Source organism: Hyla sarda, chromosome 4, assembly GCF_029499605.1.
Source record: "Hyla sarda isolate aHylSar1 chromosome 4, aHylSar1.hap1, whole genome shotgun sequence".
Classification (NCBI taxonomy): Eukaryota; Metazoa; Chordata; class Amphibia; order Anura; family Hylidae; genus Hyla; species Hyla sarda.
In genome coordinates this window covers 336,531,684-336,557,196 of record NC_079192.1, presented here as the reverse complement: position 1 = coordinate 336,557,196, position 25,513 = coordinate 336,531,684, and the positions used below count along the sequence as shown (strand labels likewise).

At 40.4% G+C, this 25,513-nt stretch overlaps 1 protein-coding gene across 12 annotated transcripts in view; it reads right to left on the bottom strand.

The window, feature by feature from the left end:
* The window catches only part of TENM2 (teneurin transmembrane protein 2), a 2,592,228-nt gene that overhangs the window by 1,180,063 nt on the left and 1,386,652 nt on the right, over positions 1-25,513 (bottom strand). For 2 of the 12 annotated variants that reach the window (XM_056575114.1, XM_056575115.1), the window contains exon 1: positions 24,090-24,554. The exons of 9 other annotated variants lie outside the window; for them this stretch is intronic. In XM_056575114.1, coding sequence (XP_056431089.1) covers positions 24,090-24,138 — 49 coding nt within the window. In that variant the 5' untranslated portion in view covers positions 24,139-24,554. Of the gene's footprint in view, positions 1-24,089; positions 24,555-25,513 lie in introns of those variants that run through there. One more of the 12 variants, XM_056575116.1, reaches the window with a different exon arrangement.

Sequence of the window (25,513 nt, the reverse complement as noted above, 5' to 3'; positions counted from 1 at the left end):
CATTGACTTCAATGGGTATGAAAATATGCAGCAGCAAATACACTGCAAAATACGGCTTGTGTGACCCTACCATAAGGTGATTTTAGTACATACCTGCCAGACAGTAATGTAAATGCTTAGGAAGGATCTGCGCTTGTCTTGGGGCTAAATGTTATGAGATTACCATAACACTGTGGTTAGCTTTTTGTGAACTGGTATTTCCTGTTTGACTTTTCTTTTTTTACTACAAATCCCACAATTCCATTTTCCTCCCTCCCACACATCAGCCAACCCACCCATTGAAACATAAATGAGCTGCATCCATCAAAAGACCTGTGGTTTTCAATCAGGGTGCCTACAGCTGTTGCGTTAGTTGCAGATTGATATCTCTCCCACCAAGCGATCCCTCTACCCATTGAAGCAGACAGGCTCCCTGTCATCAGCTGACAAGTAAAGTCAGGTCTCGGCCGCATTGCAAGCTGGGAAAAATCTGAGACAACAGTCATTTTGTAGGCTGTTAAAAATAAATATTGGGGTGAAAATCACAGAAGAATTGTGAGAAAACCGTCACACACAGGTACAGACACTATATTAAGAACTACACTGACTTTACAGCCCCTGTAACATAGTCAAATAAAAAAAAATCCTGGAATACCCCTTTAAAGTAACATCTGCCTACAAAACAAATGCATTAACCACTACCTGTACACCCTTGTCCCATCTGCCCATCACCTTCTATAACGTGGGCTCAGGAGCTAAACTCGTATCATAGCGGGGTGGTACTGGCAGCTATCAGCGGTCAATCTCGGTGATGTCTGGCATTAACCCTTTAGACAACACAATCAAAGTTAATTGAGGCGTCTAAAATGTTAAAAAAAATATCCCGGCAGCTCAGTTGCATTGAAAATGCCGTATTCCTGATCAGCTGAGAGGATGGTGGGAGGGCTCTTAACTGTCACCTCACTGTCTGATTGGTGGCTCGATGCTCTAGGAAGCCTCAGCTACCTGAAGCAATCAAGCACCGAGAACACTGATCAATGCTATGCTATGTCATAGCATTGAACAGTGTATGCGATCAGAAAATTGCACGTAATAGTCACCTATGGGGACTATAAAATAGTGTAAAAGAAGTAAAATATAAAGTTAATAAATGTGATTTAACCCCTTCCCTAATAAAAGTTTGAATCACCCCCCCCCCTTTTCCCATTTAAAAAAAAACTAATATGTAAACAAAAATAAATATAAACATATGTGGTATCGCCTCGTGCATAAATGTCCGAACTATAAAAATGAAATGTTAATTTCCAGGGTTAATGGCGTAAATGTAAAAAAATATACCAAAGTCTAGAATGTTTGGTCACTTAGTGTACCCTAAAAAATTTATAAAAAGCGATCAAAAAGTCCCATCAAAACAAAAATGGCAATGATAAAATCAGATAGAGATTACGGTACAAAAAATTAGCCCTTATATAGCACAGTATACAGAAAAATTTAAAAGTTATAGGGGTTGAAGACATTTTTAAACATACAAATTTTCATACGAAAAGACATAATAAAAAAAAAGTAAAACAAAATAAAAGTTATATAAGTTGGGGTATAATTTTAACATTTCAATCAAATGGACCTGCAAAATAAAGGTACGGTATCATTTCTGCTAGAAAATGCTCTGCGTAGAACCCGGAAGCCCACAAAAAGTTACAACATGGCATTTTTGTTTTTCTGTTCACCATAGATTTTGTGGTGCAATTATTGTCAATACAAAGTAAAATTGATGGCGCAAAAAACAAGCCCTCATATGGGTCTGAAGGTTGACAATTTGAAAGCGTTATGATTTTTAGAAGGTGTGCAATAATGAAAAAAAACGATGTCATGAAGGGGTTAAGGTGATTTTTTTTATTATTTTGGTTTCCCTACAGAAGTCAGTGCAAAACAGCAGCAAACCTGCAATGGATAGAGAAAGCAGCGTTTGTAACGTGGAAGCAGGATTTTACAAATGCTGTTGACAATAATGTAACATCTGGCTGCTGTGATGAATTACTGCAGTACCCAGTGTTTGGGCTTTTACAAAAAAAAAAAAAATTCACATCCTATAAGACAAAAAAGTGCAGAGTGAACTTAAAGGAAATCTGTCATCAGAATCACCCGCACTAAACCTGTTACACAGGCTTGTAGTGCCTGTAGTCCTGATTAAAACGCTCCTTACCTGGTTAAAAATGGTTCAGCGCTTCTTCAGATATCTTTATTTTTAGTTTTCTGTTATTCCCTGGCTTGGGACTCAGTGGGAGGTGTTATCATCTGGGACTCGGCCACACGTCATTCTAGCTGGGCGGAGCTGCCGCCCGGCTCATGAATATTCATGAACTTATCCTCGCGGACCCTTCCCACCAGACCTAGAAAAAGGAGTTAGACTACGAGGATAAGTTCATGAATATTCATGAGCCGGGCGGCAGCTCCGCCCAGCTATAATGACGTGTGGCCGAGTCCCAGATGATAACACCTCCCACTGAGTCCCAAGCCAGGGAATAACAGAAAACTAAAGATATAGATATCTGAAGAACCGCTGAACCGTTTTTAACCAGGTAAGGAGCGTTTTAATCAGGATCACCCGCACTACAAGCCTGTGTAACAGGTTTAGTGCGGGTGATTCTGATGACAGATTTCCTTTAAATTCAGAGCTATAACCTGTGCTGTGTTATTGTGCAGTAAACCTGGTTACAGTGGAAGAAAAAAGTCTGCACGTTTCAGGGAGGCTTAAAAAAATAAAAAAAATTAAAAAATGTTGTTTATTTCTGGTACACAAAGGCTTTATTCACACTGTTGTGCTCCTATTGTGTGTGTCTTGTGCTGCTAAATTGGGAGATCACTACATCATTACCATATTCTTCATAGCTATAATATTATAGACATTCTTTTACTATAAGACTTTGTTTATAGACATGCACGGCACATCCAAGTCTCTGCACTGTAAACATAACAGGAAACATAACCAGCTCAGGATACATAGACAGGAACAGTCTTTCCTGACATCAGATGATGCATTCTTTCATACATAGATATGCAGACAAAGATTCTGCTAAGCAGAAAGCCAATATCTATTCTAGGGTTAATAATAAAGGTAAGTTCACAGTGAAACATCTTAAATACATGAGAAACCACACAAGGATTTCTTTCCCTTCTAGCATATGAGAATATTATTCTTACATATGATTTCATCAGGTTGCAATGTGTGATAGTATATTGGCATGATGCAAGCTTCTGCATGGTAAAGCAATATACAACGCTATTGCTCAGCCATTATATCATCACTGTATTCCATCTGACTAGGTTGTCTCCAAGGCCTCAGTCTCTCTATAGAAATGCTGAGCAGCCAGCGCTGAGACACGTCAGAATTAACATGCACAAGGCCTGGATAACTATGCAGTACGGCATCACAATAGTTTGCTGTTGTTTCTCTTGTGTGAGAAGACAGGAATTATTTAAGAGCTCTCTGGGACTTGCCTATGCTGGGAACTAAATGTGCAAGACTAGCTTTTTTTTTTTTACAGCCGCCAGAATTATTTTTCCTCTTTTTTTCTGTGCTGTGACCAAACTTCAATGTTTAATTAAGCCCAAGTTTGAAGATACATAAAGTCATGGCTGTAAATGTTGGCACCCCTGAATTTGTTCAAGAAAATGAAGTATTTATCACAGAAAAGGATTGCAGTAACACATGTTTTGCTATACACACGTTTATTCCCTTTGTGTTTATAGGAACTAAACCAAAAAAGGGAGGAAAAAAAGCAAATTGGAGAGAATGTCACCAAACTCCAAAAATGGTCTGGACAAATTATCGGCACCCTTAACTTAACCTCTTCAGGATGCAGGGCGTATGGATACGCCTTGCATTCCGAGTCCTTACGGACGCAGGGCATATTCATACGCCCGTGGGAATTCCGGTCCCCACCGCTAGCCGGTTGGGTTGGGGACCGGAGCCGGATGCCTGCTGAAATCGTTCAGCATGCATCGCGGCATATCGCCCAGGGGGGTCATTATGTCCCCCCATGTCGGCGATGGCCGCAGATCGCTGGACAATTCAGCCCAGCGATCTGCGGCGATTCCGGGTCAATCGGGTCTCCGGTGACCCGGAATTACTGGCGGATCGGGGTCGAACAGCCATAACCAGCAGGGGAGAGGTGGCACTGGTGCCACCTCATGATCGCCCTGATTCGTCGGCCGGTTTACCGGCCGACCAATCAGGGCACCTGCTGCGGGTGTCACTCCCGCAACCCACTCCGCCCCTCTTCCGGAGGACGTGAGCGGGTGCGAGAAGTTGACCCCGGCAGCTGGGGACCTCGATCCCCGGCGTCCCTGTTGGGATCGGGGCCCCAGGAGCGGCGGCGACGACGAGGGACTGACCTGTGTGCAACAGCTGGATGTCCCCCCCCCCCCCAATGTGAATGTACAGGGTACACTCACATGGGCGGAGGTTTACAGTAAGTATCCGGCTGCAAGTTTGAGCTGCGGCAAATTTCCTGCCGCAGCGAGAAACTGCCAGAGAGAAACTACTGTGAACCCCACAAAATAAAATAAAAAGTAAAAAACACTACATATACACATACCCCTACACCGCCCCCCTCCCCAATAAAAAATGAAAAACGTCTGGTACGTCACTGTTTCCAAAACGGAGCCTCCAGCTGTTGCAAAACAACTACTCCCAGTATTACCAGACAGCCTCTGACTGTCCAGGCATGCTGGGAGTTTTACAGCAGCTGGAGGAACCATGTTTGGGAATCACTGGCATAGAATACCCCTATGTCCACCGCTATGCAAGTCCCTAATTTAGGCCTCAAATGGGCATGGCGCTCTAACTTTGGAGCCCTGTCGTATTTCAAGGCAACAGTTTAGCGCCACATATGGGGTATCTCCGTACTCGGGAGAAATTGTGTTACAAATTTTGGGGGGTATTTTCTGCTTTTACCCTTTTTAAAAATGTAAAATTTTTGGGAAAACAAGCATTTTAGGTAAAAAAAATATTTTTTTTTACATATGCAAAAGTCGTGAAACACCTGTGGGGTATAAAGGTTCACTTAACCCCTTGTTACATTCCCCGGGGGTTCTAGTTTTTTTTTCTGTCCTGGCACCATAGGGGCTTCCTAAATGCGGCATGCCCCCAGAGCAAAATTTGCTTCCAAAAAGCCAAATGTGACTACTCCTCTTCTGAGACCTGTAGTGCGCCAGCAGAGCACTTTTCACCCCCATATGGGGTGTTTTCTGAATCGGGAGAAATTGGGCTTCAAATTTTGGGGGGTATTTTCTGCTGTTACCTTTTTTAAAAATGTAACATTTTGGGGGAAACATTTTAGGTAATTTTTTTATTTTATTTTACATTTGCAAAAGTCATGAAACACCTGTGGGGTATTAAGGCTCACTTTATCCCATGTTACATTCCCTGAGGGGTCTAGTTTCCAAAATGGTATGCCATGTTTTTTTTTTTTGCTGTTTTGACACCCTAGGGGCTTCCTAAAGGTGACATGCCCCCCAAAAACCATTTCAGAAAAATGTTCTCTCCAAAATCCCCTTGTCGCTCCTTCCCTTCTGAGCCCTCTACTGCGCCCGCCAAACACTTTACTTAGGGTGGGTTCACACTACGTTTTCTCCCATACGGGAGCGCATACGGCAGGGGGGAGCTAAAACCTCGCGCTCCCGTATGCCTTCGTATGCGCTCCAGTGTGTCATTCATTTCAATGAGCCGGCTGGAGTGAAAGCCGTATGCGCTTTTACGAACGGACCTCAAACCGTGGTTGACCACAGTTTTAGGTCCGGGGGGAAAGCGCATACGGCGCAAAAATGAGCCGACCGGATCGAACGTTTCACTCCGGCCGGCTCATTGAAATGAATGACACACGGGAGCGCATACGAAGGCATACGGGAGCGTGAGGTTTTAGCTCCCCCCTGCCGTATGCGCTCCCGTATGGGAGAAAACGTAGTGTGAACCCAGCCATAGACATATGAGGTATGTGCTTACTCGAGAGAAATTGGGCTACAAATACAAGTAAAAATTTTCTCCTTTTACCACTTACAAAAATTAAAAAATTGGGTCTACAAGAACATGCGAGTGTAAAAAATGAAGATTTTGAATTTTCTTGTTCACTTTGCTGCTATTCCTGTGAAACACCTAAAGGGTTACAACACTGACTGAATGTCATTTTGAATACTTAGGGGGGTGTAGTTTTTATAATGGGGTAATTTATGGGGTATTTCTAATATGAACACCCTTCAAATCCACTTCAAAACTGAACTGGTCCCTGAAAAATATCGAGTTTGAAAATGTTGTGAAAAATTGGAAAATTGCTGCTGAACTTTGAAGCCCTCTGGTGTCTTCCAAAAGTAAAAACTCATAAATTTTATGATGCAAACATAAAGTAGACATATTGTATATTATTTTCAATATCCATTTTCCTTACAAGCAGAGAGCTTCAAAGTTAGAAAAATGCAAACTTTTTTTTCATCAAATTTTGGGATTTTTCACCAAGAAAGGATGCAAGTTACCATAAAATGTTACCAGTATGTTAAAGTAGAATATGCCAAGAAAAAAAAATCTCGGAATCAGAATGATAAGTAAAAGCATTCCAGAGTAATTAATGTTTAAAGTGACAGTGGTCAGAATTGCAAAAACAGCCGAGTCCTTAAAGGGGTACTCAAGGTCATTTTGGCAAAATGTAGTTTTTCTTTTTTATGTCTTTGTGTCAGCAGTGGGGTCCTCCTGGGTATCTTGCCATAGTGTTTCATTTCATTTAAATGTGGACGGATAGTTTGCGCTGACACTGATGCTCCCTGAGCCTGCAGGACAGCTTGAATATCTTTGGAACTTGTTTGGGGCTGCTTATCCACCATCTGGACTATCCTGCATTGACACCTTTCATCAATTTTTCTCTTCCGTCCACGACCAGGGAGATTAGCTATAGTGCCATGGGTTGAAAACTTCATGATAATGTTGCGCACTGTGGACAAAGGCAAATCTAGATCTCTGTAGATGGACTTGTAACCTTGAGATTGTTGATATTTTTCCACAATTTTGGTTCTCAAGTCCTCAGACAGTTCTCTTCTCCTCTTTCTGTTGTCCATGCTTAGTGTGGCACACACAGACAGACATTGCAAAGACTAAGTGAACCTTTCTCCTTTTTATCTGCTTTCAGGTGTGATTTTTATATTGCCCACACCTGTTACTTGCCCCAGGTGAGTTTAAAGGAGCATCACATGCTTGAAACAATCTTATTTTTCCACAATTTTGAAAGGGTGAGAATAATTTTGTCCAGCCCATTTTTTGGAGTTTGGTGGGACATTATGTCCAATTTGCTTTTTTTCCTCCCTTTTTTGGTTTAGTTCCATTACACACAAAGGGAATAAACATGTGCATATCAAAACATGTGTTACTGCAATCCTTTTCTGTGAGAACGCAGGGAGGGTGTTCACATCACTTAGGTAATGACTGCAGTTCATGGATGCCAACAACGTGTAATGGGAAAGTGCATTTTCAGCTGTAATATCCAGAATAAATTAGAGACCATAAAAAACAGTCATAAAATACATATTGCATTTGTGGGAAGCCTTAAAACTAGCTCTGGATACATGTGGGAGTGCTTTGTATTCCAGATTGTAAATGAACAAAAATATGAGGGGATGTTTGATATTATATCAGCACATGGAAGGAGTAATGCATTGTAATGTGATTTACAGGCCGCCCTTGGCTTTTGTTAATTGAGGAAGAATAGAAAAAAAAATCCTCACCTAGAAATTACTAGTTAAGAAACAACATTGGGAGAGATAGAGAGGAACAACTGTTCAGCACGGGGCCTGCACATGACAAGCCAACATTGTAATATTTAATATTAGATGAACAGAAAGAGGCTAGTGTTACAGTCTGATAATAGAACCACTACAGACTAACTGCAATAAGTCACCTGGGTGGTCTCATAAGCCCCTCTTTCTATTGGACATAAAATTCTGGTCATTGATGGTCAGCAAAATCCCCCCCCCCCCCCCCTCATAGTCTCTTACTTATATATTTATTTTTCAATCTATAATATGGCCGCTAAGGGTCTCCCTACATGTCTGTCTCTCAGATTTCGGACTCATGCTGGCCTGGCACAGCTGGGCTGAATCAGTGCAGCTGGGCTATCAAGCAAGCACAGCGCATCTCCCTGCCTGTCAATCAGACAGAGCGTTATCAGGCAGCAGGGCACGGCAGCTCTTTGCTCCGATCTTCCTCCTCTGAGGGAGAGAAGACCAAAGACAGGCCCGCTGTATTCACAGTCTCTATACGTGGTCCTGACAGGGATTGCAGCATAGAGGAGGAAGGGTGGAAGTCAGCCCGGCAGGCTTCACATGATATTGAGCCTACTGGACCACGCCACCTTCCTCCCTCAACATGGACTGCAGACTGAGCAGTAAAACTATGAAGAATAAAGGTACCTAGGGGGTATTTATACAAAAAATAAACACAGGTTTATTGTCAGGTTGAGTCAGGGACAGATGGGGGGGATAAGAGACAGTTTAGATCATGATAGGTACTCTTTAACAATGTAAAATTTAATGCATTTTTTATTCTTTATTAAAAGTGTTTTTAAGTACTGCGGCAAAGAAAAATCACAGAAAAAACGCTGCAAGAAATGCAATGTCTGATGACAACCTCAGGAGAGGTGTATAGCACATATATATTCTGATCCCATAGAGATAGCAACAGCATACAGATAAAGCTTGGCGGGCTCTGGGAGGTAGAAGGAGGGATCTAATTGGTGATGATGTCATCCTACAGTTCACCAGAAATCAGCTGACCCAGGACTGATCACTTTCTTTGAAACATTAAATAAGGTTATCTGGCTTAAAAAAATGTTTCTTTTTAAAACCTGCACAGGCTACCGGCATTAAAAGAAAAAAAACTCCAATTACTTCAAGCCACTCCCCTGGTGCCACCAATATTGCTGCCCAATCCACTGCGATCCTGGTTGCCAGTGATGAAAACATCAGATTGCTGCTCTACTAAATGACACCTGGAAACAGGGCTGGGTCTCAATATGTCACAGTACCACTCAGCCAATCACTGGGCAAGGTGGGACATCACTGCGGCAAGCGATTAGTTGAGTAGCAGTCTGACATATCGACCACTGGCAACCAGGAAGATGACCACACCGGAGCACGGGGAGGCAATAACAGAGGCATCAGGGGAGCTGCAGGAGCTAGGTCAGGGTTATTTGTTTCAATGCAAGTAGCCTGACCAGGATTTTTTTTACTCTAAAGTTCTTTAAGCACTGTGGGGTAAATTGTTGCAGTTGCCCATAGCAACTAATCAGATGACTTCATTCATTTTTAGAGACACTTTTAATAAGAAATAGCAATCTGAGCTGTTGCTATGAGCAACTGCCCCCCTCTTCCTCTACGCAGGTTTAACCCCCTAACGATCCAGGACTGATAGCAGACAGGGGCCCGCCCATAATGGCGGACATCCGCGATCACGTGGATGTCCGCCGATAACTCCTCAGATGCTGTGATCAATACAGATCACGGCATCTGCAGCATTGCCGTCACTAAAATGGATGATTGGATCGCCTGCAGCACTGCCGCGGCGATCTGATCATCCAGCATGGCAGCCGAAGGTCCCCTCACCTGCCTCCGCTGCCTGCCACGGGTCTTCTGCTCTGGTCTGCGATCGAGCAGACCAGAGCAGAAGATGACCGATAATACTGATCAGTGCTATGTGCTATGCATAGCACTGAACAGTATTAGCAATCAGTTGATTGCTATAAATAGTCCCCTATGGGGACTATTAAAGTATAAAAATAAAAGTAAAAAAATAAAAGTAAAAAAAATTTGAAAAAAACCCTCCCCCAATAAAAATTGTCCCATTTTCCCTATTTCACCCCCAAAATGTGTAAAAAAATATTTTATATACATATCTTGTATCGCTGCGTGCGTAAGTATCCCAACTATTAAAATAAAATGTTAATGATACCGTACGGTGAACGAGGTGAACGTAAAAAAAAAAGTCCAAAATAGCTGCTTTTTTATAACATTTTATTCCCAAAAAATTATTAAAAAAGGATTGAAAGTTTTATATAAGCAAATATTATATCAATAAAAAGTACAGATCACGGCGCAAAAAATTAGCCCTCATACAGTACAGCACAACAGTAATAGAAATGTATGTTATCATGGGTATCATTTTAATCATATTGACCCAAAGAAAAAAGAACACATGTTATTTTTACCATAAATTGTACGGCGTGAAAACAAAACCTTCCAAAATTTGCTAACTTGCGGTTTTCTTTTTAATTTCCACAAACAAATAGTATTTTTTTGGTTGCACCATACATTTTATGGTAAAGTGAGTGATGGCATTACAACGGACAACTGGTCGTGCAAAAAACAAGCCCTCATACTAGTCTGTGGATCAAAATATAAAAGAGTTATGATTTTTTGAAGGCGAGGAGGAAAAAATGAAAACATAAAAATAAAATTGTCCTTAAGGGGTTAAAGGGGTAAAAGGGGTACTCCGGTGGAAAACATTTTTTATCAACTGGTGCCAGAAAGTTAAACAGATTTGTAAATTACTTCTATTTAAAAATCTTAATCCTTCCAGTATTTATCAGCTGCTGTATGCTCCACAGGAAGTTGTATTTCTTTGTGGAGTTCTTTTCTGTTTGACCACAGTGATCTCTACTGACACATCTGTCCATGTCAGGAACTGTGCAGAGTAGGAGCAAATCCCAATATCAAATCTATCCTGCTCTGGACAGTTCTTGATATGGACAGAGCACTGTGGTCAGACAGAATAGAATTTCAAAAAGAAAAGAATTTCCTCTGTGATATAAAGCAGATAAGCTGATAAGTACTGGAAGGGTTAAGATTTTTAAATAAAAGTAATTTACAAATCTCTAAACACATAAGAAAAAGAAATTGCGGAGCAGCTCACCAATTCCAAGGATCAACTTGTCACAGGGGCCTGACGAAGCACCAAAGGGTGCGATACGGCTGTGGCCCTGACGTCTGATTCCCCCCATAACATCTCAGCCTGCCCGTCCTTCTGTCGCCTGACCGCGATGTCCCAGATCGGATCCCTTGGAATTGGTGAGCTGCTCCGCAATTTCTTTTTCTTATGTGTGTAGATATTTGCCTGTCTTTTCTCAGCGTTAAGCACCAACCGTATTGATCTATGGACTTCAGCTAACAGCACACATTGGTTTAATATTACACATTTATGGAAGGAATTATAACAGTGCCGGATTTTTCTCTGTTTTTCTTTTGTGGAGTGGCATCATTTACAAATCTGTTTAACTTGCTGGCACCAGTTAATTAAAAAAAATTGTTTTCAAATAGAGTACCCCTTTAATAATTTTCCCTGTTATTTTCTGTAAGTCAGATTGGCGATCACATGGCCTGGTTAGCTCACATGCTGTAGGGCTGAAATAAAACAAATAGTTATGGTGAGTATGCATGATATGGGCAAAAGAAAAACTTGGAGTTCTTCTTTGACAGTGATTAAGGTTATCAATCATATTTAGGAAAATGCTAGCGCTATTGCTTCATTCAACATGGTGCTTAATACGAGCACGAGGCAAAAAGAAATAAAACATACTGTAGCACCAGGTGGCAGGTCTCCTTTAAGAAACAGTCAACAGCCTTGCACACCTTTGCATACATTACATCTCCAGAAATGGGAATGAGATTGAGACTGCAAGCTCTACAGGGCAGAACAGCTTAGCTGCTCATGCACCGCTTTGCTTGTTGCTCCACAAAAGTAATCGGCATCAATATTCAGAAAGAAAGAGTTGTAAACGCTTCACACAATGCAGATGCTAACCGGGTGTCTAGGCGATTTGGTGATGTGGTTTTCATTGGCTTAACACCTCTCCTCTGTACACTGCACAACAGGAGTAAACAGGCATCAGGTCACAGATACCGTATTGCTACTTACATGCAGCTGTGTACATTATATGCTTACTCAGCTGGTAAGTAATTGAAATATTAAATCCCTTACAATAAACTACAAAACTAGAGATGACGTTCACAACAAAAAAATTACTTGTTCCAAAAACCATCAGGTGCAGGAATCTGTTCTGTGAAGATACAAAACATTTCTGGCAATACAAAGCACACCATGTTTCCTTCCTGATCCATACAGCAGAGTCAGAAAGAAGAATTTTAGATATTTTAACATTCATTTATTACCTAGTGATATTGTGTGCGTATAGGCTGTGCTGCCCTGCTCCACCATCTGTACAATGGATATTCCTATGGTTTAAGACCTTATGTTACAATTGGGTCCTTTGGACAGCTTCCAAAAAAAATCATAGAACAATGGTTAGGCTGGGTTCACGTCGCATTTTTGTCTTTGTTCACTGTTTCTTTTACAGTGCGTTTATTTTAACTGTAAACATAGTCAATTAAGCTATTGTGTATGGCAATATATATACAGTCATGGCCGTAAATGTTGGCACTCCTGAAATTGTTCAAGAAAATGAAGTATTTCTCACAGAAAAGGATTGCAGTAACACATGTTTTTCTCTACACATGTTTATTCCCTTTGTGTGTATTGGAAGCTAATTGGACATAATGTCACAACAAACTCCAAAAATGGGCTAGACAAAATTATTGGCATCCTTTCAAAATTGTGGAAAAATAAGATTGTTTCAAGCATATGATGCTCCTTTAAACTCACCTGGAGAAAGTAACAGGTATGAGCAATATACAAATCACACCTGAAAGCAGATAAAAAGGAGAGAAGTTCACTTTGTCTTTGCATTGTGTGTCTGTATGTGCCACACTAAGCATGGACAACACAAAGAGGAGAAGAGAACTTAAGAGGACTTAAGAACCTAAATTGTGGAAAATATCAACAATCTCAAGGTTACAAGTCCATCTCCAGAGATCTAGATTTGCCTTTGTCCACAGTGCGCAACATTATCAAGAAGTTTGCAACCCATGGCACTGTAGCTAATCTCCCTGGTCGTGGAAAGAAGAGAAAAATTGCTGAAAGGTGTCAATGCAGGATAGTCCAGATTGTGGATAAGCAGCCCCAAACAAGTTCCAACCCAAAATCCATTGGCTGTCCTGTCCTTGGCTGTCCTGCAAGCCAAGGAGCATCAGTGTCAGTACGAACTATCCGTGGACATTTAAATGAAATGAAACGCTATAGCAGGAGACCCAGGAGGTCCCCACTGTTGACACAAAGACATAAAAAAGAAAAACTAAATTTTGCAAAAATTACCTTGAGTAAGCCAAAATCCTTCTGGGAAAACATCTTGTTGACAGATGAGACCCAGATAGAGCTTTTGGTAAAGCACATCATTCTACTGTTTACCGAAAACACAATGAGGCCTACAAAGAAAAGAACACAGTACCTACAGTGAAATATGGTGGAGTTCAATGATGTTTTGGGGTTGTTTCGCTGCCTCTGGCACTGGGTGCCTTGAATGTGTGCAAGGCATCATGAAATCTGATGATTACCAATGGATTTTGGGTGGCACTGTATAGCCCAGTGTCAGAAAGCTGGGTTTGCGTCCGAGATATTGGGTCTTCCAGCAGGACAATGACCCAAACATACGTCAAAAAGCACCCAGAAATGGATGGCAACAAAGCGATGGAGTTCTGAAGTGGCCAGCAATGAGTCCAGATCTAAATCCCATTGAACACCTGTGGAGAGATCTTAAAATTGCTGTTGGGAAAAGGCGCCTTCCAATAAGAGAGACCTGGAGCAGTTTGCAAAGGAAGAGTGGTCCAACATTCCGGCTGAGAGGTTTAAGAAACTTATTAGGAATCTTTTCATGGTGCACCTCCATCTTGGACTTTATATATAGCAAACAGGTAGACGCAGCAGCACTCCGGAGTAGTGAAAAATAGTGACTTTTATTAATCACCAAAATGTACAGTGACGTTTCAACCACCTCTCGTGGCCGTCATCAAGCCTCATGCTTGATGATGGCCACTAGAGGTGGTTGAAACATTGCAGTACATTTTGGTGATAAATAAAAGTCACTATTTTTCACTACTCCGGAGTGCTGCTGCATCTACCTGTTTGCTGTATCTACTTGGGTCTGTGGACCAGGGCCCAACTACAGCCTGCACCCTCTTCATTTTGTCTTTTTGAGTGCTGCTCCATCTGCTTCTTCTTATTTGGACTTTATATATATATATATATATATATATATATATATATATATATATATATATGCAATTGGTCTTTTAAATAATGTAAGTCAATAAGAAACTGATTCTGCGGAATAATGAATACTTTTTTCCTTTTCAAGTGAATTAAACGTATATGTTAAGTGTGAACCCACTTTTAGGGTACGTTTACACGGGAGGGTTACAAGTGTGTTTCCCATAGTGGGTTTGTGAAAAACCTGCAGCAGATTTCATTGTGCCCACATTTTTGCAGATAAGGGCCAAAATATGCTAATACTGTAATATAAAATACATTACTAAATTTGACACTGTGTGAAGATAGCATAAATTATGATTTGGTCCAGAAAGCAGGTATCCAGAGTCAAAGATTAAGGAATTGTCTTACAACTACCTCCTACAAATTTACAGCACTTGCCTGAGTTTTTGTTGACTCATTTGCTTCTCCACATCCCTCCCTGGTGTGAACTTTTCATACTTAAATAGTGACTGGGCATTCAACTTGTCTCCATGTGACTGCCGATAGAGGAGAGGTGTAGGACTACATAGTAGAGGACCACAATGGGATTTGAATCCCTAGGTTTTCGGGGATTAAGAAAACAGTCCCACATAGGGTTCTACTCCATAGGTCATCACAGTGTTGTCTCTGTACACAACGCTCTGCTACGTGACCATCTTGTGATGATGTATTCCTGAATGGTGTCATGGTGTTTTTTCTCACATTTTACCATGTTTTTCTGTGGCTTATTAATAACAATGTATGTTTTATTTTTTGCTGAAAATTTTTTTCTCTCCAAAACACAGCATGCCCTAGGTGCGGTATATTTTTTCTGCCACATATGTCTATTTTTTTTCCCCAGTAAAAAAATTAAATAAAAAATTTGTTGATTTTTCTTACCATTTTTTTTTTCACATTGCAAATAAAGTGAATGACAGAGAAATGACTGAATCACTAGATTTATGATTCAAAATTTACAATGGGAAAAACAATACAGAAAAAAATTTAACCAAAACACTTGGCCTTGATTTATCAATTTGACTGAAAGCAAAACTGTCTAGTTTTCCTATAACAGTCAATCACAGCTCAGCTTTTGTATTAAGGAGCACTGGTAAAATAAATTCTGATCTGTGATTGGTTGCTTTGGGCAAGTTACACCGGTTTTAGTCTTGGATAGATTTTGGAAAAGAATGCTGGCGTTTAAGAAAAAAAAAAGCCACACAAGAAGTGTGTGTGATTACAACCTTTGGCTGAGTTCACACATCGTAAAATGTACTGACATATAATATTGTTTTATGCACATCGTAATTCAGAATCAGGAAAAAAAAAAATGTAAAAATTTTTTTTAAAATGCAGCCATTTTTTTCGATTGAAGATGAAAATGAGCATGAAAAATAAATACCTCAGAACATTTTACGAAATGTGCACTCAATTACAGAATGTAGTTTTAGGGCAATTTTTTCGGAAATGTTTTTCTGTGCTAAAAGTGTGAATAGATAAAAAAAAATGAGTCTTTACTCACACTTTACATTTTTCTACCTATGGATCAATCATGCTTTTGTCTAAAAAACAAACTGCAACATGTTATAAAAGGGGTCCAAAAGAACAGGAGTGATAATGAATATTGCCCATGTACTGTCACACATTACAGTCATTATGTATATTGTATATAGGTAGAGTTTGCCTGGCATCTGCTGATACCAGGCATGAATGAGTGGGTAATTCTAATATGGGTAATGATGTGGAACAGCAGCAAAGATCATTGGGACCATGGCAGGCAACAACATATTTGCTGCACTTACCACCATAACAAAAGCATCAACAAATGTTACTATAAATGGATGAAGCAGCACAATGTTGTATATAATATAGAAATGGTGGTTAATAACACTCTGAGACCTATTAAGAGCTCATCGGAATTCATTTTGATGGAATGCATATTTTCTGCATTTAGCTATGATATACATACTCGGCAACCTTTAGTGCCATACCTCTAGCAGAGAACGGACACAAGTATGTCTTACATTATACCAATCCTCTATATATAACAACACTGACGTTTATTAAGGTGAAAAGAAATGATATCCCACACATCAACTAGGAGTTAATATAGTATATTGTTTCATTTCTTCTTAAGGAGAACCTGTGGTTCTCCCTAACATGCCTGTTTTCGTATATACTTAAATTTCCTATGAAGTAACAATTCTGGAACATATTTTCTTATCTGTGTTATTCCTCTGTTATACTTTCTAGAAATGTAGCACTAAATAGCAATCTAAGTGTTACCAGTTAGGGCCATGTCCTTACACTAATACTATCCAACCATGCTAGACAGTAGGGACACCTCCAACTGGTAACATCCACTTGGCTATTTAATCATGACTGAATGATACCGCCTACAGCTATGAGAACAGGTCAAACCTTCACAGCTCTCTTGATTTGTTTAACTGTTTGTTAAAAAATGCAAAAATAAACAATATAGTCACATATTGCCATGTACATGGCACAATACACAGTCCCTGCTGTTCTACAGTCCTTGTGCTACCACCTCCTTCCTACACTGTATTCTCCTCTAGAAGCAATGTTTCTAATGAAAAACATCTTCAATTAAACATTTTTATTTTATCAAGTGACCTATGAAACTTGTTTTTCTTCTCACAGATTCTTATGGAACCATATGGAGACATACAGAGCTATGTCAGTATGATCTATAGATAAGCATGTGTCCTTAGATATACTGAACACATCACGAGAAGCTGCTACAAGGCGATCCATGATATACAGATGCTGCACTGAGAGAAGCAATTGTGGCAAGGTGCTATATCATCTCATCCAGCTTTTTTTTTATCATAGTATTAGAAAACAATGAAACATTTTCTATAACCAAGGGTCCTTTTGCATGGGCACATGGCTGACTGATACAAGTACTGATGAAATATGTATAAGATCATTGGTACTCAATGAAAGGACAATTTAGGCTGAGTTCACACAGTCAGGATTTCAATTGCAACTATTGTGAATGTACAGCCAGGAACAGATTATAAATGGATGGCACATATAAAGGAAAGACTGAGACTTTTTTCACATTCATTTCTGGCTTTGTTTTCACTTATTGCAATTAAAAACCTGGACATGTGAACACACCTTTACATGGTACTGGATCACTTGTGTGGTCATTTACGTCCATCATTGTCGGCAGAACAGGGAGATGTGCTGCCGATGTTGCAATCAGCTGTGTACAAAGCCCCAACCCCAAAATGGGAGAAATCCACAGCAGAAATAGACGTCTGGTATTGGAATCCACTGTGAATTTCAACAGTTAATCTGCCACTTGTGAATTTACACTAAGGTTGGGGATTTACCTGTCAAAACCTTTTAACACTGGAATCAGAATTGGCATCAAGGTACTTGTAATGAACATATTAGTTATCAGATGAATTAAATCCCTAAGTAAACATGAAAACTGCAATCGAAATGGATGTCAGTAAGAAATCACTTTAGTTGGAACTCACATTTTTTTGACTATTATTGCCTCTTATTTATACTAGAGAATGTAATGTTCTCTGTGAAGGCCAAATTATAGCAATGGCACATTTCTCTCAAACAAAACAGGAGAAAATATAATGAAGTGATAATTTCTACTTAAAATATGTAATGGAGAAGCAGAGAGAAAAATACATTTCCATTAAGACGGTTATCTGCTTTATGTACAAAGGCTTTCACATACTTTCTGCCAAACCAGCAGTCAGCGTGTATGAATGTGTTCATCAAAGTGTCTAATTGAGGCCTTGTCGGCCAGCTCACCGTGCGTGACACTTCAAGAGTTCCGCTAAAATGCACACAATACACAACTATTCCAATAAGCTGCAAGAGAGATCTTAACTTGGCTTAAAGGGAAGGTCCACCTTTGTAGTAGTCTGATCCTACAGATATATCGACATTTATCTGTAGTAGATATCTACCTTCTTACCTATCAATATGCATGTTAGTGAGAATTAAGAGACAGATGAAGAGTAGTATGGTTGCAGTCTGTTACCATGGAGACGTATAGCTATGCATAGGAGCCGTGGACACCAACCAACACAAGGTTTTTAATACAGAAAACTTGCAGAGCTGCATAATTTTTAAATTGTTTAAAAAAGAATTGGTTGCTCAGCTGGACATAACCTCTAAGAATGGTTTTAGTAGAAACTACAGTCTTATATTTAAAGGGAATCTGTTCACTTCTTACCTGGTACAGAGCAGATAGATACTAGGGTTATAAACTTGTTTTGTTGATTGTTGTACATTATATGTTATAAAACTACTTATTTTCTTAGCAGCTGAAGGGTCAGTCTGGTGATGCTCAGCTGCAAAACCTTACACAGCCCCTCAGCACCACCAGCACAAAGAAGAGGATCGCACCATAGGCCTGAGGCAGGATCCTGGAGGCACCGGGGGGGAGTACCAAGGGTGAGTAGAGTTTTATTTTTTATAGCACACAAAATGGGCATCCCCTCCAACTAGTTACATCCAGTGGTAAATTTAGTCATGATTTTCTAGGAGAGGAGGAATGCAACATTGTAAGGAAAAAATTCTCTAGAAGTGCTATTACATTTGAGAATACAAGTACTTACTAAAGTAAACATGTCTGGAAAGTAGAAAAATCCTCATTTCCACTATTTTATTACACAGTAGTTGCAGAGCTTCAAATGTTATCCAGACATTGGATAATACCATTGCATTCCGGTCTGTAAATTATTACATTTTAAGGTGATGGTGAAAAGAGTAAAATATATATAGAATGAAAAATAACAAAAAAAAAAAAAAACATGAAAAATGCTAACTCAAGCACACTAGAAAATGGTAACAAAACGAAGTGCACCTACAGTGGTCCTGCAAAAAACAATGACACAAGCGCATCGAGCTACAATTTAAAAAAATATGAGACAAATTCTCGAGAGTAAAAACAAAAAAACTCAGTCAAGGGATTGAATGAAGGCGATGTATCTGAAATTGGGCAGACAGACCCCCAGCACAGTCACCATTATTTTACCTTCCTAATCTCTGCGTTGTGATTTTACACTGCGCACTGATATCCCAACAATAGGGAACTGGACTTCTCATTCACACACTGCACCGCGCTGAATTTTTAACCCCTATTTTACTGTAGTCTTATTCGCAGCCAGCAGCTTATACTGGATGTGATTGTTTCGGAAACTGATCAAAGCCGAGGGAAACATTTAAATCAAGAAAAATAGAGATGAATGTCCAGCATCTCCTAGGATTTCCAGTTTCTTTCTGTGTTACTCTTGTGCGGTTCTCAGCTGCAACACCTTTACTAGTTTGCCATCCCAGACCAAATATTCAGCTACTTCTAGGTATGATAATAACATAAAATCTAAAGCCAATACATCTGATTCCGCAATGATCGGCTATGATAGAAAATGTCAAATTCTGGTATTACACAGAAGATGGCACCAGATGTGACGTGGGCTCTTAAATTACAAATCTAAAATGGAAAAGTATTCTGCACCGTTCATTCATATACACATTTACCATATGGTCAATCATGGCATTAGCAACAGAAGCAATCTAATGTTGCCCATACAAGTCACAAGGCAATGGAAACATGACCTCAAATGCCCCTGCTTTAGGCCAGGTGCAAGTAACCTCTCGGGTTAATGGAACTACTAGATCCTTGTGATGTTTGCTCTCCAGTACAGGATGAGAACAGACACAGCAGTACAGATAATTCAGTCTCGATGGGCAATCTTTTGTTATCATTCGCGGTGCTCTGTGCATTCTTCTATTTACACACTAGCAGGAGAGGAGCGATCAAGCTATTGCTCTCCTCTTTCAGTCATCTCAAAGCGAGCACTGTGAAAGAAATACTCATTTATGATCCAACATTTCTGACAATTAATGTCACTTGCATAAGATCCTGAAACTTTCACTAAGTCGATTGAAGCCACATAAAATAAGTCTCAATGTGGCCCATTTTATCTTTTATTTCTTGTGAACAATTCTAACCAATATACTGTTCAATAAAAGCCAAAATACTTAACACTACAATGCACCAAAGAAGCATCAAAATCAGGTATGGACTGACAATTCAGCGTGTATTTATCAGAGGACAATCCAAAACAAACCAAGAATACCTGATTTAAGTAACTTTTGTACCAGGCAAACATAAATAGTAAAAGAAATACTCATTTCCAGCATATATTTGTAAACCTAAAAAAAGTCTGTAAATGACATTTATAGAAAAAAGTAAGAACTCTTTGCAGCCAGGAGCCCATTTCACCATATATGTGTTTACACTGTGTGCGGCTGTTTTGTAGTTTTTGTCCTATTCAACATTTTGTCTATATAATAAAGTAAAATATCCCAACTATAAGAGAAACATTGTAGGATAATATTGGGAAATAGCTATATGTTATTGTTATTACAGATATGGCTCATTGGACGCAGAATGATCTCTAAGTGTTAAAGGAGGTAGCGAATTTATTAAAGTCATCACCTCTTTTCTGCCTTGGTCCAAATGGACAGTACGTTACTAAGTGACATTATTTTCACCTTATCCACTGCTTTTGTGTTAGGTCCAGGATGTGACCACGAATCCCCTGGATGTATGGTGTATACAACAGCTCTGGCAGTAACAAGTGTACAAGTTGTGATGACACGAGCTGCATTTCTATGGAGATGAGAGTTCAGCCATAACACCTCAGCTAAACAAGATCACTTGCTGCTTCTCTGAGAAGTCGCAGAGATTTGTTAATAAATTAACAACTACGTACTAAGACGTGTGCTGTAATAGCATCTGACAAATCTGAAAAAGTAAGATTTCTAGGGAAAATGTCTCTGGTGGCCGTGTAAAACTCTCATGGTGTCAGGCAGATCAAGACGGACTCATTTATAAGATATATATTCAGAGTTGGTAAAAATCAGGATCCTGACAATTTCGACTCTTCCAGACTTTCCGAAGCCTGAAATGCATTAAAAAGACACAGTCCTATGGATCGCAATGCACACAGCGTCTTATACACAGCACCAAGCACTTACATTGCCTGCATAGGACCATTTTAATAGAGCATAAAATTCATTGCCGCCATTTACGGCTTAGCAATTATTAAGGACCCACTCAATACGAGAAAGATTTTCATTTTCGGTGCTGTGTCATTTTTCGGTTTAATGCGTTCCATATTCATAATAAAAAATATATATTATTATTGGCTGTTGCAGAAACATTACCCCCCCCCCCCCCCCTTCCTATAGTTTATTTAGAGCAGGATGGACGGTTCACTCTTTGCTCTCAATGTGGACCATACTGAGGGACACTCATAGGTGTAGATCTTGGATCACACTCTGCGGTCTTTAGACCTGTCAGATGATGTTATACGTCTACAAATAAATACTTGTATGGATAGAGGTCAGTGCTTACTCGAAATTGCATCAGTAAAATATCCATCTATGCAGTGCGATTACAGTCCTCTGGGACAAATATCTCATTTTACCACAAAGACTCCTATCATAACTGTTTCATATCAAGAAATGCTTCTGGTTATCAGGTTACAAGCAAAATTCACATTACGCTTTCTCTATTTTTATCCTTCCCTTTGGACTTCAGAAAGTTGTCTATGTTACTAGTTTTCCTGGAGCTCAGAAACTCCTCAGTGCTGTATAGCGGCGTGTTTATTTGTGCTGGGTAAAGCACTATGCCCTTTTGCGGGCCTTTGTGCCTCTTAATATGCCTCCAATGTTAATCAGACCATTAATGTGGGCATCTGCCTCCAGCCCCTTAATAGCCGCCCAGGCTCCTCGTTCCCATCTTTACTTTGCTTACAATTCATCGGCCTCACTTGTCCTGAATCTCAATTAACCCTTTCCGTGCACAATCCCATTTTAACATGACTTTATTGCTTAAGTAAATGCATTAACTAAGAGGTGGTGATTTTTAATAGATTATTGACACAAAAATGGAGGAAAAACACACCATACATCTAAGGAAGAGGTAATGCTGTGGCGTCTGGAGCCATTCGGCATTAAACACAAAGGGAAGCTTTATTATATTCTTCAGCCTAATCACCCACTCAGGTAAGTGGTAACAGCAGGTATTGGGTTAGCTTCCACTTTGTTTTCTAATGCCAATGCTCTGTGCCCGCGTATACAGGCAATGTCTTTCTTTACTCTCTAGCAACATCTACTGGTAAAACCACAGCAAAGCTTCCACATAGACATCAGGCAGGTGCTCCAATGCCGCGAGGTGACAAATGTCCAGTTAAGTCCGTCTTATAAGGAATGGTCTTACATAGTCCTTCATTGTTCTTCAGTCCCAAATAACGTCTGGAATAATAGCAGTTCATGAAAATGGAAAGTAATAGAGAAGATACATGCATCTCTTGTTTCCATGTGTATCACTGTATTCCGGATGGTTACAAATGCCAAACAAACAATATACAAGCTATAATACTGAAGCAGGTGTAAAGGAGTGACTGTACATGTATCTATCCTTATGTGTTTATACATAGATATGTAATGTATACTAGACATCTAGCTACTGTTGATACATTTACGAATATATAAATAATGTGAATATAATAACACATTGCATTTAATTTTAATATGTGATATATATATATATATATATATATACACACACATTATATATATATATATATATATATATATATATCCAATTCGGTGTGGGCAGTACATAAGTCGCATGTATTTATATAGCTAAGGATATGATATAATCCTTTCCTAATATGATCATATATATATATATATATATATATATATATATATATATATATACATATGTTTATATATTTGTGTGCCCCATTAGTGATGAGGAAAACCATTATCCGGTCATCATAAAAATGTATGGGACTTTACCAAAATATTCTGCTGTGGCTGCGCACCCATTCACAATGCCAACCTTGACCCGAGCCCTGGCATGCGGACTGTGTCTTCTACCTGTACGGTGTTATTCCAACCCTGTGGATTTCATGGAAAGCAGAGCTGTGTTACGGAACATATGGGACGCCATTTGGCTGGAGCGTTACTGCAAAAATCTAATAATCATTTGGGAACAAGGATTTCTATGAACTCATTCAGGAGCTGAAGTGCCCGGCTGCCTACTGATGTACAAGGCCTGGGTGAGGTGTACGCTGATGCCATAGAGGTGCACAGGGAAGCCGGGGCACCCATAACCTTCCTGCCAATAGTAGAAACTTGTAGGGGTAAGGTGGCATGTGTGAGTTGCTTGCAGGAAGTGTAGAAAGTGTGGCGTACCCTGGCAGTATAAGCCGGGCTCTTGTTCCTGCAGCCAGTGAAAGCCTGATAGGATTAGAGGACAATGCTGGATATTCAGGGAGACAAAAATCAATGGGTGCCTTGAGAGCGGGCAGTCAAGATAGTTTTTGTGAGCCGAGCGACGCTGGGTCAACTCATTTATCATGGCATTCTTATATATGCCAAGTTCACTACGTATATCCAGCTGCCACCCCTGCCCACTGCATACAGAATAAAGCTGCGTTTTGTTACTTTTTTGGGATGGGGGATGGAATTTCAGCATTTGTAACCTTTCCGGAATACACAAGAAAAGGATGGGGAAAAATGGGGATATTGTATCCCGGCATGTCACCCAAGTTAGCACCAACTTCTGCCCCTGGCACCAGTGACAATGAAGGAGCCCTGCTTCTAACTACATGGCAGTAGCCTAGTGCCCATCAGCATGGTGCCCACACCAGGGACACATGAAATGCCACAGAAGGCAGTCATGACAGGATGGCACAGCATGCTCACATGACACCTAGCCATATGTGGCTTCTTGACTAAGAAAAGCGCACAAATACCGCGCAGGAAATGTCCTGACTAGATAACGCAATGCTTCCTAGGCAACTGGGTGCCAAGTCGCCATGAGATGCGGTAGCGGGGAGTACCTAGGATGGAGCAGACAATGCCAGCTTACCTGCTGCCTCTGCCGTGGGCTTTCTCCCCTTGGTACCCGGCTGGAGCATGGCTCTCCCTCCTGTCCCCGCCACAGTAATGTAAGTCCTGGACGTGCGGGCTGTGTGAGGCGGCTGCTCCCGTGCAGTAAATCCCGGTACCGGAGGAGCGGCGGCGGCGGAGATGTGACGGCGCCTCAGTCCTGAGCACAAGTGAGAGGCAGCAGCTCTGAGCACGACTGACGAACCGCACACATGATGACAGAGCTCCGGCGAGAGCACACGGAGGGAGGACGAGTCACCGGGATGTGACAGCACATGTGAATCACCGGTACAGGACGGAGGAGGAGGCGGTACCGCGCACACCGACACTCTCTACTGCGTCCTAATGCCACCGGCGGGGGGAGAGGAGGGGGGACCTGCTCCGAGCATCTCCTCACACGTACACAGGTGTAGCGGGGACCAGTGTGTCCTCCCCGAAACTCACACTATCCCACCGGACTGCACCTACAGCTCTGCTGCATTTCTATATACTAGCAAGGGCTGGACAATGTGCGGCTCCCTACGTGAGGCACTGGAAGTTATGATGATGAGCGTCCTCGCCGGTCCCTGAGGGAGGAGGAGGCTGCACTACTATGTATAGTGATATAGTATATATACATGACCAGCACTACTATGTATAGTGAGATAGTATATATACATGACCACTACTACTATGTATAGTGAGATAGTATATATACATGACCAGCACTACTATGTATAGTGAGATAGTACACATACATGACCACCACTACTATGTATAGTGAGATAGTATATATACATGACCAGCACTACTATGTATAGTGAGATAGTATATATATATGACCAGCACTACTATGTATAGTGAGATAGTATATATACATGACCAGCACTACTATGTATAGTGAGATAGTAGACATACATGACCAGCACTACTATGTATAGTGAGATAGTATATATACATGGCCATCACTACTATGTATAGTGAGATAGTATACATACATGACCAGCACTACTATGTAAAGTGAGATAGTATACATGCATGACCACCACTACTATGTATAGTGAGATAGTATATATACATGACCAGCACTACTATATATAGTAAGATAGTATACATACATGACCAGCACTACTATGTATAGTGAGATAGTATACATACATGACCAGCACTACTATGTATAGTGAGATAGTACACATACATGACCAGCACTACTATGTATAGTGAGATAGTATATATACATGGCCATCACTACTATGTATAGTGAGATAGTATATATACATGACCAGCACTACTATATATAGTAAGATAGTATACATACATGACCAGCACTACTATGTATAGTGAGATAGTACACATACATGACCAGCACTACTATGTATAGTGAGATAGTATACATACATGACCAGCACTATTATGTATAGTGAG